Below are 19,428 nucleotides of genomic sequence, written 5' to 3' on the forward strand. Positions count from 1 at the left end.
AGCTTTGGAGCGCCTGGTATTTTATTGACCCTTTCCTGATGTTCCTTCATTTGGTCGCGGAGTGTTTTGTTCTCATTTTTCATTTCTTCCATTTTCTTTAAGATGGCCATGAGTGCATCGTCACCTACATCAGTAACAGTGTGGGTGTTACCTGTTCGTGTAACGCTTGGCTCATCGTCAGCAGCTGCGATTTCTGTGGGTGGCCTGTCTTCTACACCTCCCTGAGTGGGTTTCTTGATCATGTTGCTCAAGGCACTCGTTAACCATTCTTCTAGTAGCCTTTTGACTGTTGGTGGCGCTTCTCCTGCCGCAGATGTTGAGGCTCCCCTTTCGCGCAAGATCGTTAGATCCCCGTGTGGAGGAGGTGAGATCTCCCCCTCCGGTGTAGCACTCGGTGTTGCATTCTCATTGTCTTCTCCACTGGCTTCATTGAGGGAATTCAAGAGGTTGTTCGAGACATCTACTACTGTTGTTAACCTCGCTTCCCCCTTTCCTACCATCGTTGGTTTTTGTGAAGTTTGAAGAAAAACGAGTATCACTTTCAAGAATCTAGATGAAAACTATGATTTCAGTTGTAGAAATCCCCACAGACGGCGTCAGATTGTTTGACTCAAAAGATATTAAAACCTTTTTGAACAAATCAATAAAAGATGAAGGGTAAATCTTAGCTGAATATAATAATCTCTGGAAAGAATAATAGACAGAGAGAGGATGGTCGTTAAGTTTCTTTTTGTTCTCGAATCGGGATTTTGCCTAGAGTCCAGATACCTTGTTACAAGGTTATTGTCCCCATTTTATACTAAGAGAGAAACTCTTCTAAATTGTAAGAAACAAAATATAAGGAATATTCGACGGAATATTCCTAATGTCCCCTAATGGGCTTACACTATTACAAGGGTCGTACAATCTCTTCTTTTACCCTAAGGTCGTCTCTCTCGGGACATCGACTCGAAGATACCCGGTCGTTTGTCGTACTCGTCGTTGGTCGTGATCGGTCAAATTTGGACCATACAAGTATGGATCACTTTGTCCATTAATGACTTAATGTTTAGTCTTTAGACATAAATTACCTACACTTTTTTTCTTTTTGCTATAATGAAATTTGAACCAATGTTCTTGTATGATTTCACTCTTGTTTAGTGCTAGGTTATACGCTTGGCGGCTTGGGTGCCATTTACTCCTTTTTTACAAGTTTTTTCTTCTGGGAATTTGTAAATGAAATCGCCTTTTCCTTAATGTAGGAAAAAAAATTAGTTACTCTTTTGAGAAGCTCATAACAATTAGTACGTCAAATTTCTAATTGTTGAAGCTAGTGGCAGCTGGCAAGCGGTAAGCCACCAAACCTTTCACAAATTAAATTAAAGGACAGCCTTTGAAGGGTCTTTCCCTCTTTATTTCTCATTAATTCAGAGGTCAATTGTTATCAGCTACCAACATATTTTAAAAAAATGTATCTAATTATTGCCATAAATAATACGAGATTCATGTGTTTCTTTAATGTAGTAATTATATCTAATTTGACCTAATAGTTTCCAGTTGAGCTTAAATGTATTCATTCTCAGATCCAAAAATTGCAACAGTCCTATTATTATTTACTCGTATGATGTAACCCTTTTTTATAATAAATTTTCCTTTGCAAAAGCTGAACATCTGTCAATACGCTTTCGAAGTTTTAGTGTATATTTTATTATACAGTATCTATTAAGAAAAATATCAATTTAAATTTAAAATATCAAATATTATATCTACTCCATACAAAATGAAATGCTATGTTTCACTTCATAATGATCAAAACATAAGTATATTTAAACATAACCTTTTGAAAATGAAAAATGTAAGATCTTCTTGTAATTTTAGGGTATTATTTTCATATATATAAATTTCATTCTAAGAAAATCTGATTGCCAATTGATTTTCATTTCTTAAAATTCGGCCGAATTTCTCAACCAAAATAAAAAATTAAAAAAATGGTGTAATGTAGATCAATAGAAGTCTTGGTTATTTTATTTAATTACGTGATTATCACATGATTGTTTCTTTCTGGCTAACCAACGGTAAATATATTTACCTCACCTCAAGTGTAATTAAGGAAGCTTTATACTGTCTTTCAGCTAGAGTAGGAAAATTAATCGAAGTGAAATTCCTTCACTCGATGTAACCGTCTTTAGAAATGAAAAAAAAGTTTACAACAACAACAACGACCCAGTATAATCCTACAAGTGGGGTATGAGGAGCGTAATATATACGCGGACTTTACCTCTACCCCGAAGGATAAAGAGGCTGTTTCCAGAAGACCCCCGGCTCAAAAAAAGCAACAAAAAACAATATATTAATACCATAAAATGCATAATAAAATAACAGCTTATAAAATAAATTTTTTTAAAAAAAGAGAGAAGATAACGCCAAACCATGGTGCCTAGTATCAATGGATGAAAGGATCATGAAACATACAATGAAGTGCAGTAATAGCTTAAGTACAACAGTAGTGGCATTGTCACTCATGATTCATGACCTCAGGTGTAGGTCCTATGATGGTAGGGTTACTTTTGGAATCACACACAAACCTATATGGAAGATAGAAGAACAAAGGAAAAGGGCATACGAACCACCAATATGGTGAGATAATTGGAGCCTTTTAACTCTTAATTACTCACTCCGGTTTATAATAAGTGACCAATATACTTTTTTATTTTAGTCCAAAATAACTGTTCATTTATTTAATAAAAAAAAAATTCAATTTTTTTTAGAGTGGCACCGGGTTTGGACCGCAGGGAACCGTAGCATGGGGAGGGGGATGGGGGACGTCTAATCCTTTTGCCGCCGCAAGGCTGGCTAATCATACGCAGCAGACTCGAATACCCCTGGTTCTGGAAGGCACATGAGTCCGAACGCTATGTTGAATGTGTGACCGAGACTACACTACGTAGGTACCCGTCCAGGTGAGGCGTCGGTCGGTTCTAGAAACAATTACCCTTATGTACGTATCTCTAAAAAGTGATTTACTCCTCATATTTGAGAAGAGAAATAAGTGTTACTATAACTACAGTGCAACATTTAATGAAGGGTAGTTTAGTCACACTAACTATTTTCGTCTAGAATTTAGCATTTTTTTAATGAGTGTGCCAAAATCAAATTGGTCACTTATTGTGGACCGGACGGAGTAAAAAAATTTAAATTCAAAATTTGAGATTAGAGAATTGAAAGATATGATTTATTAAAAATATTATATTATTTTAATTATCTCATTTACAGGAAATCGCTAAATAAAACACACAAAATATATTTGATATTGCTTTACATAGTAACCTGATCATAAGATAGAAGGTTAGTACAGTATGTTAGTGGGTAGTCATATTTCTTTCCTATAACAATATATTAGTATTGAGTTTATATTTTTTTACCATTAGATTTTTATTATTATATGTTATTTCTTTCGCTTCAGTTTTTTTACTACTTCTTTTCTTCTGTCTTTGAGTCGAGGGTTTATCGAAAACGCCCTCCCTACTTTTACAAGATAGGGATAAGGTTTATGTATACACTACTTTTCTTGGACTCTACTTGTGAGATTATACTGAATTTGTTATTGTTATTAATATGATCATAGAAGATCATTTCTAATAACAACAACAACATCAACAAACCAAGTATAATCCCATGAGTATGGTATAAGGAGAGTAGTGTGTACACAGAACTTATTTCTACTTTGAGGATAAAAAAATTATTTTTAATCGATCGAGGAGGAGATCATTTCTAACAATTAAATATTTAATAATTAAAATATAAATAGAAAACAATGTGAGGGGCATGAGGGAAAGGCAAGGAGGATACATGTAAAACAACATAACACCATCAACAACAACAACAACAACAACAACCCAGTATAATTTTACTTAGTGGGGTCTGGAGAGGATAGTGTATACGCAGACCTTACCCCTACCCTAGGGTAGAGAGACTGTTTCCAAATAGACCCTCGGCATTCTTCCCTCCAAGAACTTCCCATCTTACTCTTGGGGAGACTCGAACTCACAACCTCTCGGTTGGAAGCGGGGGTTGTTTATCATCATAGCAACATAACACCATCAAACTACCCAAATTAGCATACGTGATAGCACGTGCTTCTACTCGCCCTTTTGCGGTGCGTCGCTCTCATTCTCGTGACGCTGTCACGTGGGCGTAAGATTAGGATTGCGGGTCCCTCTTTTCTCCCCACCCATTCACCAAGAAAATGGAAAAGCAAAAGTAATCAATTTTTTAATTATTTTTTTGGGTGTAATAAAAGTTTATTTTACTCAGTGGGGGCATGTGCACCTCTTTTCCGAAGTGACCTGTCGTTCATGGGGTCCACATTTGATATTCTTGCTGACGTGGCTCTCTCACGTGCTCGATACTCGTGCTTTTCCCCTGGTCCTTATTGCACTAGCGTAGCCCCACAATTCTTCCAACATCTGTCTCTCTTTTTTCGATTTTACTCAATGCTAATATTTGGATATTTAAAGGAAATTTTACAACATATAGAATATATCAGTACCCTATTTATATTAAATAAATACCATTTTAAAATATTACATCCTATAAATACCTTTTATTCTTTATAACAAAAAATTTAAATATAGTTCCATCCTACAATTAAGGCACCATATATGCTAAAAAATATTTTTCTCTCTCATTTTTTGTATTTTCTCTCACCTAATTACTGTATAACTCCTAAACACGTTCTCTCTCTCTTTTACATTGTGAAATATGCAATGTATTCAACTGTATTTTTGTTTGCAACTGTTCAATTTTCCAGTAAGTTTTCAAATGTATTCATATGTATTCAGATTACTTATTTTTTATGTCATGTGTGTGGTATCTAATTTTTAATATGTATTTAGCCTTGTTACTGTATTTAGTCTTCTGTAAGTGTTTGTAGTTGTATTGATATGTATTCAAAACTGATTTGCTATGAAATATGCAATTCTGTAAGTGTTTGCTCTATTTTTTGCTTCTTTTCACGAAAAAGGGAGAAGATTATTCTGCTTTCTTTGAGCAGATTAATGTGTACTCGTATTATTTCTTTGAGTTAAATTAGGAGACTATCATGTGAATTTATTTCCTTCCGTTTTTAACAAGTTTAACTTTCCAGATTTTGCGCAAAAATGTTACTGTATTTTATTTGTATTCAGCTTGAATACAGATAAATACAGATACCCATTAGCTGGAGTTTCCGTTTTTACGCCTATTTTTTTGGTTGTATTAATGAATACAACTGCTTAAATACATGAAATACATTGTATAAAAATATAAAAGGTATCTATAACAAGTAATATAACAAAGGGTATCTATAAATAACTAATTAGGGCTAAAAGATGGTGCTTTATGGAAAATTCTCATATTTAAACAAATACTTGATCGGATACTTTTGATGCTTTGGGCTTCTTTCTAACTGGCCCATATTCCAGGCCTGAAACTGTCATCGTACCGAAGTTAGCCTAATTTAATCCGTTTACTTTTACTTGTTCACTATATTAAAAAGAATAATTAACTCAAATAGACGTCTACCTAATATTTTAAATTATAAATAACTGGCAGATGTATAATATATATACAATTCATGTATAATATATGCAAAACTATGTATAATCAATATATACCGGCTAAAAAAAGTAAACATTGAATCTGATGGGCTATTTATGTAATAATCCCTATTAAAAATATATTTTTACTTTTATTTATCTACTATATTAAATTAAAATAAAGTATTTTTTTATTTACCCTTATTATTACTACTCATTTTTCAATTATGGGTAAAATTTAAAAATACATATTTTATTTATCTTTCTTAAAGGGAGTGCAAAGTCAAAAGTGGATAACAAATACTAAAGAGGGGGAGTAATTTCTAATAGACAATAAATTTTAATTTAAAAATTAATTTTACTCACTTGTTCATGCGAGAATTAAATCAGAACAAAAAGACTTTTGATTAAGATCCAGAAAAATTGCAGCATAATAAGTTGGATTATGAGACTCCCACGATTAAAACTACAAAAAATTTGAACAAAAAATCTTTTAGTTAAGATTCAAAAATATTGCAGCATAATATGTTAAATTATGAAAATTCTGCATATAAAATTCCCATATTATATTAAAATTCTAGCACATTATAATCTACTTCATCCGGTCTACAATAAGTGACCAATTTACTTTTTTATTTTTATCCAAAATAAGTGTTCATTTATATAATCAAGAAAAAATTCAAGTTGTTTTTCAAAATTACCCTTATGTATGTATCCCTAAAAAGTCTTTTACTCCTCACATTATATTATGCTACAATAGTTAATTAAGGGTAGTTTAGTCACACTAACTATTTTTTTCTAGAATTTAGTATTTCTTCAATAGTTATGCCCAAAATAAATTGATCACTTATTGTGGATCAGAGAGAGTAATTCACAAGTATTTTCTCAATTATTCTACAATTTTCAATATTATTGACTTTTTGACACATAATATAAGTGTGTCCAAAAGTTAAAAAGATTAAAAGTGGGTACCAGTTAAAAGTTAAAAAGTGGGTCCAAAATAAGTTTTTATATAATCAAGAAAAAAATTCAAGTTATTTTTCCAAAATTACCCTTATATATGTATCCCTAAAAAGTCTTTTACTCCTCACATTAAATTATGCCGCAACAGTTAATTAAGGGTAGTTTAGTCACACTAACTATTTTTTCTAAAATTTAGTATTTCTTCAATAGTTGTGCCCAAAATAAATTGAACACTTATTGTGGATCGGAGGGAGTAATTCGCAAGTATTTTCTCAATTATTCTACATTTTTCAATGTTATTAACTTTTTGACACATTATATCAGGTTTGGGCTTGTAAAAGCTCACTATCCAGTAAAAATTGCACGGGGCGCCTATTTGGTCGCCCCCATTTAACATATACCCATTTTTTAAAAAAGCTTTTGACTTGGACCTACCTTTTAAATAACTTCAACCCCCTTTCTCCTCCTTCTCCGTTTTCTTCTTCTTCTTCTTCTTCTTCTTCTTCTTCTTCTTCTTCTTCTTCTTCTTCTTCTTCTTCTTCTTCTTCTTTCTTCTGTTGTTGTTGGTGCTGCTATCTTACTACTATGGCTTTTGCGAGTCTGAATTTTGTAACAACTAAAGATAATTATTTGAATCCCTTCCTATATTTCCTGTAGCAGAGACAAAAAGAACTGTTAGCTGGTTAGAAAGACAGTTCACAAGACAGACAAATCGGGATCATGACTCGAATAATGGTGTTGACTACCCAACAACAGTAGTTGTAGCTGCATTTGTTGTAAAATAAACAAACTACATTTTTTGATCGAAGCATAATTATTATTATCGCATTACCACTGCCATCTACATTCCCTTGAGATATGTTATGGCATGAAAAGTTGATTATTAATAGGACAAGACTTTAATAAAAGTTTTAGTAAACAAAACAATTACTATGTAATGACTTGATAGTTCAGACAAAAACTTCAGCTCTAAAGCTAAACTTCGTCAGTTATTAAACAAAAACTTCGCCAGTTACAAATATAAAAACTTCCGCCAGTTACAAAACAAAAACTTCAGCTCTAGAGCAGAGCTCAAGTTCGCCAGTTACAAAACAAAAACTTCAGCTCTAGAGCTTAACTTCAGGTCCGGCTACAAGAATGCTGAAGTTTTACGTGATTGCCTTTGCTACTTCAGCCTCGTATGCTTAAGTTATGCGAAAATGCGGGTACGTTTGCAATTTTTTTTGTAAAGCTGGTACAAGTTAAAACGTGACACAAAAATGGGCAATAGATGCAAATCGCCCCACTATCCATTAAGTAGGTACATGACCCGAATCTAAAACCGAATAGACAAAATAAAGTTTTCTATCACTTTCCAAAGAATCGAAACTCTTCTCCTCAGTCCTCACTCTCACTGGAACTCACCGGTCGTTGCTGGCTAAGTCTTGTTTACAACTCGCCGGTCGCTGCTGCTGCCAGTAGCACTGTTCAAATATAGTCTGGTAAGCCAAAGTGTTTGATTAAACCCATTTATTATGTTCATTTGTCCCATTCAATGTTGGTAGAAATGTAGTACTGATTTTTTTTTTTCCATTTACGTTGTTTAAGTAGTTGAGTTAATAATGAACAAACAATGTCGTAAGAAATGTATTCCCAACTGTTGTGGTTAAGTTTCTTTTTTGTATCCACTTAATAATTCTTGGGCACCCTTGGCGTAACCGGTAAAGTTGTCTCCATGCGACGAGGAGGTCACGGGTTCAAGCCGTGGAAACAACCTCTTGCAATGCAGGGTAAGGCTGCGTATAGTAGACCCTTGTGGTCCGGCACTTCCAACTCCACGCATAGCAGGAGCTTAGTGTACCGCCTGCCCTAATAATTCTGTTAGGGCAAAAAATCTGTCAAAATGTTATTTTTTCCCTTGTTTTAAACTTGTCCTGTTTAAATGATCAAATATTCCCCACTCCATTGTGTGCAGGGACTCTCTTAATAGATGGAATCTTCAACCGGAATAAAGGTGGAGATGATTGTCAACAATCATCCGGCTATGCCGGTAGTACCTCAAAAGAAAGGTAAAAGCGCTCCTTATACAGTCCCTCCTCTCAAAAAGCAAAAAAGAACTGGTAATACTGGAAGAGAAACGTCTGAAATTTGGGATCACTTCACCAAATTTATTGATAAAGGAGATAAACATAGAGCAAAATGCAATTATTGCATAAAACACTTTGCTTCTGATACCACAACTAATGGAACTTCTGCATTATGGAAACATTTACTTGAGAAGTGTCTTAAATCTCCCTTTAGATTTATTAACAGGAAGCAAACAACATCGAAACTTACGCCTACCAAAGAAGAGGGACAAGAAACTGATACAAGTTCTATTGAAAGGGTGGTGTGTAATGTGGAGGATATTAGGAGGGCAATTGCCGAATTTGTTATAATTGATGGGCAATCACTTAAAGTTGTTGAGGGGGAAGGATTTAAGAAATTAATAGCTAAAGTCTTGCCTAGCTTTGAATTACCTTGTCATGTAACTGTTGCTAGACATTGTTTGAAGATTTATCAAGAGGAGAAAGAAAAGCTTAAAAAACTTGTCAAGAACCAACGTGTATGTCTTACTAGTGATACATGGACATCACTCCATAACTTGGCTTATATGGATGTAACTGCCTATTGGATTGATGATGATTGGAATTTACAAAAGAAGATTCTTAACTTTTTCCAAAACACCGGATCACAAGGGTGAGACTATTGCTAAGGGTATTGAGGCATGCTTGTTAGATTGGGGGATTGAGAACTTGTTTACAGTGACCCTGCATAATGCAAGTGCAAACGATGCTGCCATTAAGCATTTGAAAGCATATATTGATGATTGGAAAGGGGTGATATTGGGAAATGAGTTTTTACATGTTAGATGTAATGCTCGTATTTTGAACTTTATCGTAAAAGATGAGTTAGATGAACAAATTGAGCCCATTTCTCGTATAAGGAATGCAGTGAAATATGTCAAGTCTTCGCCTTCAAGGTTTGCTTCATTCAAGTTATCTGTTGAGAAAGTTAAGATAGATACTCATGGTCTTTTGAGTCTTGATGTTGAAAATAGGTGGAACTCGACGTATACTATGTTAGATACAGCTTTGAGGTTTGAAAAGGCATTTACAAGAATGCACATGGATGACTATATGTACCAACAATATTTTCGAGAGAGGAGTGGAATAAGAGGACATCCATCTGTAGATGATTGGAAGACTGTGAAAGTTCTTATCAAGTTCCTTAATATTTTCCACCAGACCACTTTGAAGTTTTCAGGAAGCTTATATGCCACTTCGAATTCTTTCTTGCATGAATTTTTAATGTTCGAAATGCTATTATTAAGTATTCTCATAGTGAAGATCTTATTTTGATTGATATGGCTAAAAGGATGAAAAGTAGGTTTGATAAATATTGGGGTAACTTTGAGAATTTGAACATGCTATTGGTCATTGCCGTTGTGTTGGATCCGAGATATAAGATGAAGTATGTGAACTTCATTCTTAGCAAATCATATGATTCTTTGTCGGGAAGATTGAAATTGGATCAGGTGGCAGGTGTTTTGACTCGATTATATGATCGCTACAACGATTCATTGTCGGAAGCTTCTAATGATGATATTGGGGTTGATACTAGCATGATGAGTGAAGCTGGTGATACATTGCAATCTCAATGTGAGAAACATTTGGAAGAAGAGGGAAATATTGAAAAAAAATCTGAGCTTGAGAAATACTTGATGGATAATGTAGAGAAGACCAAGGATTTAAATATCTTGGCTTGGTGGAAAGCTTCATCTAATAGATATCCAATTGTTTCAAAAATGGCAAGGGATATTCTTTCTATTCCTATTTCTACCATTGCATCTGAGTCAACTTTCAATACTAGTGGTCAAATTCTTGATTCTTATTGGAGCTCTTTACCACCAAAGACGGCAGAAGCTTTTATTTGCACTCAACAATGGATACGGTCACCTTCCGAAGAATGCAAGTTTTAGGACCTTTTAGAGGAAGTTCAGAAAATTGAGCAAGTTGAAGAAGGTATTTACATAGTTTATTCTTCATGAATTTGTTTTTTTTTGTATTGTTTTATATGTTAATTGTTTTTTCTTTCAGAATATCCAGGAGCGCCTTTGAGTATTGATTAGTTCGGACGAACCTGGTGTTTATTTCTGACTCTTGTCACCTAGAACTCTTGGCTAGTTAGATGGGATGTAGTTTTTGGGTTACCGAGTCTATGAATCAGCGTTCATTTTATTTTGGTTGAACATCAAAATTGCTGGACTAAGCTGCGAGAACTCTGTATGAATTCTCTTCTTTTGTTTTGTGCTCATTTTGGCTGCAGCCTTCAATCTGGTAAATTTAGCAGATTGAACTTGGATGTTTCAATGGAAGTCTTTTGTACTCATGTAAGTTTCAGTCTTTGCTTGAGATTATTTTAGATCTTCATGTCTTTATTCTTTCTATACTACATTTCTTTATTCTTTCTATACTGAGGTCATTTTCTTATTTCCACAAGTTGTTGATTTTTCTATTTAACATGTGACTGGGAAGTTCATTGTATTTAGGCTAGCGGATTTAATTTCACATGTTAGATATAGCTGTGTTGGTGACAACTGTGTGTAGAACTGAGAGTGTCGAAGCAATTGTCCGTGAAGCGGGTGGGAATTTGTGAAAAATGTGAGGGAAATCTATGCTGCATTATAGAAATATTTCCGCCAAGTTGTTGATTTTTCTATTTATATGTGACTGGGAAGTTCATTGTATTTAGGCTAGCGGATTTAATTTCACATGTTAGATATAGCTGTGAAGGGGAGTCTTGGCGTAACTGGTAAAGTTCCTGCCATGTGACCAGGAGGTCACGGGTTCGAGTCGTGGAAACAGCCTCTTGCAGAAATGCAGGGTAAGGTTGTGTACGACAGACCCTTGTGGTTCGGCCATTCCCCGGACCTTGCACATAGCGGGAGCTTAGTGCACTGGGGCTGGGCTGCCCTTTATGTTAGATATAACTGTGTTGGTGACAACTGTGTGTATAACTGAGAGTGTCGAAGCAATTGTCCGTGAAGCCGGTGGGAATTTGTGAAAAAATGCGAGGGAAATCTATGCTGCATTTCTAGTTTACTGTTAAATGAAATGATGTGATCTATGCATCTGCTAACTATAGCTCAAAATAACAATCATACTTAGCATTTACCTTCACATGAGATTGAATATCAGTCTAGTCTACCTCAAGTCGAAGTCTTTAATTTTTTCAAATTCATGTTTTTGGTGGCTAGTGTTCTCAAGAATATATTGAAAATATCCTGCACTAGCTCGAAGAGAGTCAATAATCTCTGCAGTTTGACCATGGATAGGGGTGGCAAAATGGTTAAAAGAAAACAATTAACCACCCATATTATCCACTGAAAAATGGGTTGAATAATGAACTTTTGTAAAAATGGGTCAAATATGGATAAAAATCATATTATCCATTTAGAAAATGGATAACCAATAGGTCTAACTTTTACATTTGTAAAGCCTCAAATTTGGGGTTACTCAAGTAAGGGAGACTAAGAATTCTCTCAAAAGTGATCATATGCACGAATTCATGGATAATATGGTTACTCATATTATTCGCCGATTAACCCATTTTTTTTATCCGTATTAAATATGAGTCGGGTATTGATCAATTTTTTTCATTACCCATTTTCGATCCGAACCATATCCGACCTGACTCGCCCGTTTGCCACTCGATCAAAGTTGGGTAACTACTTTGGAATAGCTCCAAAGTTTGAATTAGAGTGTACACAACAGGATAGGCCATCACTCTCAATAGTCAGATGGAAGGAAATGCTTTCAAGATTAACTGTAAACTCTTTCAAAACTAATGCCAGTTGGTTATCTTCGTCCATAGAGATCAAGAAACAATCACAAAAATTGAAAAGACTTTCGATTTTTCCGATTTCATGAATAAAAAACTTACAAATCCAGCTTTGGGAGTTGACTTCCATAAATTTGCATCAAGTCTTCCGCTTTTGCCGTTGTTTTGAGTAAAGAATTAATTATTGGACTCAGTGCTATCTCTTGCTTCTGAGTACCACTTGTTTGCAGTCATTACTGGCTGCCAAATCTCATACAATAACATATACATGCAACGGGGAGAGGCTTAGGCAATGTTGTGCCACGCGAACTAGTTAAATAATTGCATTTACAAGTTACTATAAATAACCTGCATATTTACATTCATCAAAATAGCGAGAGAGAGTTAAGTGAATATACCTGGTACAGGCAGTCCGATGCATAAGGCATTACGTATTCCCGCATGGTGTGAGTGTGAACGTTACTGAGTAAAACAAAAATCAGAAAACTGTTAGAAGAATAAAGAAATATATAAAATAGTAAAGAATCAGAAATATTCCGAGTCCACAATTTTCTTGTGCGTCCTTAAGGAATTTTAACCCCCTCACACGTTGCCAAGGTAATGGATTAAATCCTCCCAGGATAAAACGGAATAAACCTTCCTGCAACAGTGGCAATACAAACTGCAGGATACCAACGAACTCAAAGAACGGAGCAAAATCACACTTACGAATTTGAGAGAGAGAGACTGCGAATTAGGATGCAGTATATTCAGCATCGATCGATTTGACAAAGCCGAAGCCGAAGCCGAAGCCGAAGCCGAGCCGAGCGAGCGACGACGACGCGAGGGTTCATTCTCTTCAACTCCTTTTAAGAGCTTTAAGAAGTGAATCTATATATAAGCACATAAATGTGATTGTCCCTCACCAATGAGGGACAAAGTGCAAGACAAAAGTTCACTTCTTCAAATTTTCATTTTCCCTCCATTTTATTTTCCTCCATTTCCAATTCACACTTCTTCTACTTTAAAACCCAATGGCTTAAAGTCCAACAGTGAGGAAGGCCGCATTCCAAGGAGTGTGATATAGACAGTCTAATCTAAAGCATGTTCATGACTGTTTTCACATCTAAACTCGTGATCTATAGGTCACACGAAGACAACTTTACTGTTGGTCCAAGACTCCCATTAATTTTAAAACAAATATGCTAAGTAATGTGAAGATCACTTCCTACTTCAGCCCTTGAAACAATTAGTTACTATAATAACAGGTTCTTCATGCATATTCCACAAAGTTTCATTACATCTATGCTGTCAATGAACTAAAGATAGCAGATGATAGCAGGCAGCCACGAGCAGTTTCTGACACATATTAATAAAATGAAATGATAAATAATAGTAGTAACCTACTGTAATTAATGTTAATCTATAATCAATTTGGCTTTTCTTGTCCATAAAAATAACTTTTTGAACTAAAGACACTAGTACAGTTATATTCACCAATATTCGCGCAAATGCCTAAATGGTGGGTACAGATAAGTGGGCGTTTGGACTAAAGAATTGTAAAATTTCGAAAAAAGTGAATTTTGTTTAAAAATAAAAATGATATTTGAAAATTAGAGTTGTGTTTGGAAATGAATATAATTTTGGGTTGTTTTTGAATTTTTGTGAGTGACCTGAATGAAAATTTTGAAGAAAAAAAAACTTTTTGGAATTTTTCAAATTTTCGAAAATTTCCAAAATTCATCTTTAAGTAAAAATTGGAAATTTTACAACCAGCGCACTAGAGTGAGACTAGCCAGTTAGGAGTTAGTCTTAGGATGCTATTGATCAACTACTGATGATGAGCTTTATCTGCTGTGTATTAATACCTTATATCTTTCTCGTATTTCCTATATCTCTTATATTGCTGTTACTTTATTTTTTATGGTATTTATGTTATGTTATGGATTTCATGGTATTTTATGTTGTCTTATTATGAGTCTATTGATAGTACTAATATAGTGTCTCTTGTTGCCTCTTTGAGCCGAGGGTCTCCTGGAAACAGCCTCTCTGCATCTCGGGTAGAGGTAAGGTCTGCATACATATTACCCTCCCCAGACCCCACTTGTGGAATTACACTGGGTTGTTATTGTTGTTAGTTTTTAGCATATACCTGTGAATGGTAAGAATCTTTTATGGAATGTAATTAGTAATTTTTTCATTTTAACAATAATATCATTTCCCCCCTTAATTAGAGAAAAAGATTATTGCATAAGATTAACTATCCTTTCATCGTTCAAATTTTAGACAGTAAGTTCATATTTGTACAATTCCATAATACTCTCCTCAAAAGTAAAAAAAAAACAAAAAAGACACGTCAGATTGACATATGAAAGATTGCACATTTAACTTTAATACCAAATATACACATGGAAAATATATGTAATCTCTTCAGTATTTAGAATATAGCTGGGAATGGTGAGAATCTTTTATGGTATGTAATTAATAAATTTTCCATTTTTTAAGCATAGTTTATTTTTTTCCTTTTTGGAGAAAAAAATTATTGCAAAAAGATTCACAAAATATACAGGTAAGTCAACAGTCAAGGGAATAGTTAGTTGAATTTGGTCGGTCAACTAATAAGTTATCAATTCAAAAAATTCGAGACTTTTTCTCCCCTACAAATACAACAACAGCCCAGTATAATCCTACTTAATGGGGTCTGAGGAGGATAGTGTATACGCAGATCTTACCCCTAACCTAGGGTAGAGAGACTGTTTTCAAATAAACCCCCGGTATCCTTCTCTCCAAGAACTTCCCACCTTGCTCTTGGAGACTCGAACTCACAACCTCTCGATTGGAAGTGGGGTTTTTCCGACATGCTTCCCCTAGAAATGTATACTATAAAAAAACACAAAGAAAAAATACATATGTTCTTGTCCTTAAAAGTTGAACCACTTTCCCTTTTCCTCTTCTTCTTCTCCTTCTTCTTCATCTACAACATAGAAAGATGTCTGAAAATCGTCCTCATGTTCTCATCTTCCCTTATCCAGCACAAGGTCATATGCTGCCTCTTTTAGACTTTGCTTATCAGCTATTCATTCGTGATATAGCTATTACTATTTTAGTCACACCCAAAAATGTGCCTATTTTAAACCCACTTCTCTCTAGGAACCCATCAATTAATACTCTTATTTTGCCTTTCCCTTCTCACCCTTCAATTCCCGACGGCGTTGAGAACGTCAAGGATCTTCCCGCCGATGGGTTCCGTTCTATGATGTATACTCTAGGTAAACTTCAAGATCCCATCTTAGACTGGTTCAACAACCACCCTTCGCCGCCGTCCGCCATAATTTCCGATATGTTTTTGGGGTTCACTCACGAAATTGCTACCCAGCTCGGTATTCGCCGGTACGTGTTCTCCACCTCCGGCGCGTTGGCTTTATCAGTTGTTTATTCACTTTGGAGTGAAATGCCTCAAAGGAAAAATACCAACGATGAGAACGAGATTTTTGAACTCCCTAATATTCCGAATTGCCCAAAATTCCCTTGGTGGCAGTTGTCTCCTATTTTTCGCAGCTATATTAAAGGAGACCCAAATTCAGAATTCATTAGAGAAAGTTATCTTGCTGATATAGTGAGTCACGGACTCGTTGTCAACACGTTCACGGAGTTGGAAAGTGTGTATTTGGATCATCTGATGAAAGATTCGGGTCACGACAGGGTTTGGGCCGTGGGTCCAGTACTGCCTCCAGACGAGGAAAATGATACCAATAATTCTGGTTCTTCAAACAGAGGTGGTTCGAGCTCTGTTTTGGCTAGTGAAATATTAGCATGGCTCGACACGTGTGAAGATAACTCGGTTGTGTACGTTTGTTTCGGTAGTCAAGCTGTGTTAACAAACAAGCAAATGGAGGAGTTAGCCATAGCGTTGGAGAAAAGTGGTGTCAAGTTCATTTGGTCAGCTAAAAGGGCCACAAAAGGACACGTGTCGAACGATTACGGCGTGATTCCTTCTTGGTTTGAGACCAAAGTGGCTGGAAGGGGTTTGGTGATAAGAGATTGGGCCCCTCAAGTCCTGATCCTAAAGCACCGAGCCGTTGGCGCGTTCTTGACTCATTGTGGTTGGAATTCGACGCTCGAAGGCTTAGTAGCTGGTGTACCAATGTTAACATGGCCAATGGGCGCTGACCAATTTGCAAATGCGAACCTTTTAGTGGACGAGCATAAGGTAGCAACTAGAGGTAGTGAAGGTGCCAAAACGATACCAAATTCGGATGAATTGGCTAAGTTATTGACAGAAGCTGTGCAAGGGAAAGGAGTAGAGCGAAGGGAACGAGCGTCTGAGCTACGAAAAGCTGCATTGAATGGAATTAAAGATGGTGGGAACTCATTCAAGGATTTGGAAACGTTCGTAAAGCATTTAAGTGAGGAGGCTACAAAAATCAAAAGGTAAAACAAACTTTTCGGCCTTGTGATGTCGATAGGCAAATAAAAATCCAAAAAGTTTGGTGCGCCACAGCACACCATTGGGATTATCTTTTACAATGCCAATATGTAAGAATAGATTATCGGTTCGATAAATTATAATGATATAGAGCCTATTTGATTTAGATAAATATTAAGCGTTGGAAAGTATGTCTACATGTTGAAATAAATTTTATAATTAGTTGTTACGTATTGATTTATGAATAAGTAGTTACTTATTGAGACAAGACATACCTCATAGTGATCAATATTTCCTATTTTTCCTTGGTTATATCTCGGGCTACTAGAAATTTTTGGTCCCCCAATTATTTTCCAATAGCGTTCTGCATCTTCAATGACATACCTCTGGTTAGGGCTATTCATTCGGATCGGATATCCGAAATCCGAACCGATCCATTCAATTTTGAATTTCGGATTTCGGATTGAATCGGATTTCGAATTATGTTTATTAAAATTTCGGATTTCGGATCGGATTTCGGATTGGTATATTTTAATCCAATCCAATCCGAAATCTGAAATTATTAGGACATGTATAAATACTACACTTTAATTTACATCAACCTCCAAGTTATTACCTTTACAATTGCTAGATTTAGCTATATTGGCACCATAGTACTCTCATAATTGCATAAACATGAATTTTTCTTAATGTATTGCCTCTTTTACAAAGAAAATATACATATTAGTTTAACTTTGAGGCATAATAATACGATCCGATATCCGATCCGATCCAAACTTTAAAATTCGATCTGATCCGATAATAATTCGGATCGGATTCGGATTGCATTTTCTAGAATCCGAAATTCGAAATTCGAATCCGAAATATGCTAAATCCGATCCGTGGACAGCCCTACCTCTGGTCCACAATAAGTGACCAATTTGCTTTCGGCATACCCATTAAAAAAATATTAAATTCTAGACAAAAGTAATTAGTATGACTAAATTATCCTTAATTAAATGTTACAACATAGTTAATGTGACGAGTAAAAGACTTTTTAGGGATACATACATGAGAATAATTTTGAAAAAACAAATTGAATTATTTTTTAATTTTATAAATAAACATTTATTTTAGACCAAAATAAAAAAATAAATTGATCGCTTAGCATCGCTATCTTTTATTTTGAATGATGGGGATGGGTCAAGGAAAAATTATTTTTTCAATGAAGTTAAGAATCATTGCAAAGCTAGTGTAACATCTTGGCGGTAGTTGGAGTCTTGGAGAGTTGGCAGAGGCTGATCGAAGACTGCTTACTTAAATTACTCTAAAATATTATACGCCACTATGCATTTTAACCAGTTGTACTAAGTTATTTATGTTATGTTCTATGGAATTAAATTTAGCTTACTATAGAAAGTTACTTGATTTATTACATCACCTTAACCTTATAATTTAAGTTAAAATTGTAAGTGAAACCTTCGCTTACAATCCGTTATGTTATTGATTCCATAATATCTCTTCACCGTCTATCACTCACGAATGCTTAGTTGCGGACTCGTAAACAAGACGTTGAGTGAGATTGGGCAAGTTTATTTGGACTTTGTATCGACGGACTTGGGTCAAAAGAGAGGTTGGTCGTTCGGCCCATTTATATATTGTCTTCCGGTGATAATTGAAAAAATTGCACGGGAACCTTATTTGGTCGCCCTCATTTAACTTATACCCATTTTTTAAAACTTTTAACTTGTACCCACTTGTTAAAAAATTTCAGCTCACTTTCTCCTCCCCTTCTCCTCCTTCATTTTCTTTTTTCTTCTTCTACAATCTGATTCCATCGAATCCATACCTGTAACGGTTTTTACTTCTTAAACTCATCAAAGCCTCTGTTATTTTATGACCACTTGAATTTACGTGTTGTTTCAACTGCACATCTATTTAAATTATCAATGGATTGACTTAAGCACGGAAATACAGTACATTTTCATACATTAATATAAAGAGTACGTAGCTTATTTTTTCGAAATATGAACTGGGGAGGAATTTTACAGTGTTTGCGTACTAGACTAGATATTGCAGGGCATACGTAAAGGTGAGGGGAAAAAAAACCAAAAAAAGGAAGGCAAATCCCTATGTGCAAAAAACTTCAGCTCTAGAGCTGAAGTTTTTATTTTATAACTGGCAAACTACAGCTCTAGAGCTGAAGTTTCCGGGTTACTAAACAAAAACTTCAGCTCTAGAGCTGAAGTTTTTATTTTATAACTGACAAACTTCAGCTCTAGAGCTGAAGTTTCCCGGTTACTAAACAAAAACTTATAAAATAAAACTTCAGCTTTAGAGCTAAAGTTCGCGAGTTACAAAACAAAAACTTCAGCTATAGAGCTGAACTTCAGGCCCGGCTATTAAAATGCTGATGTTTTGTGTGATTGCCTTTGCTACTTCAGTCCCGTGTGCTGAAGTTATGTGAAAAAGCGGGTACGCTTGTAATTTGTTTTGCAAAGCGGACACAGGTTAAAATGTGGTACAAAAAGCGGGTATAGATGCAAATGCCCCGTGATAATTCGGCTAGAAAGGTTTGAGCCCAATTACATTGTAGCAAGTGATACATTCCCATGTTATAACGGGGCATTTGCACCTATGTCCGCTTTTTGTGTCACGTTTTAA

The 19,428-nt window shown here is 35.3% G+C and overlaps 1 protein-coding gene and 1 long non-coding RNA gene across 2 annotated transcripts; both read left to right on the plus strand.

The window, feature by feature from the left end:
• The first annotated feature begins 7,875 nt into the window (after positions 1-7,875).
• On the plus strand, positions 7,876-11,008 carry LOC104210385 (uncharacterized). Its single transcript, XR_706878.2, has 3 exons — positions 7,876-7,999; positions 8,473-10,561; positions 10,637-11,008. It is a non-coding gene; the product is annotated as an uncharacterized lncRNA (long non-coding RNA).
• Positions 11,009-15,021: 4,013 nt separating this feature from the next.
• Positions 15,022-16,957, plus strand: LOC104210384 (UDP-glycosyltransferase 89B2). The gene has a single exon (XM_009759280.2). It carries the CDS (start codon positions 15,349-15,351, stop codon positions 16,792-16,794), a length of 1,446 nt encoding a protein of 481 aa, XP_009757582.1. The 5' UTR covers positions 15,022-15,348; the 3' UTR covers positions 16,795-16,957.
• The last annotated feature ends 2,471 nt before the right edge of the window (positions 16,958-19,428 follow it).

Source organism: Nicotiana sylvestris, chromosome 3 (assembly GCF_000393655.2).
Source record: "Nicotiana sylvestris chromosome 3, ASM39365v2, whole genome shotgun sequence".
NCBI lineage: Eukaryota > Viridiplantae > Streptophyta > Magnoliopsida > Solanales > Solanaceae > Nicotiana > Nicotiana sylvestris.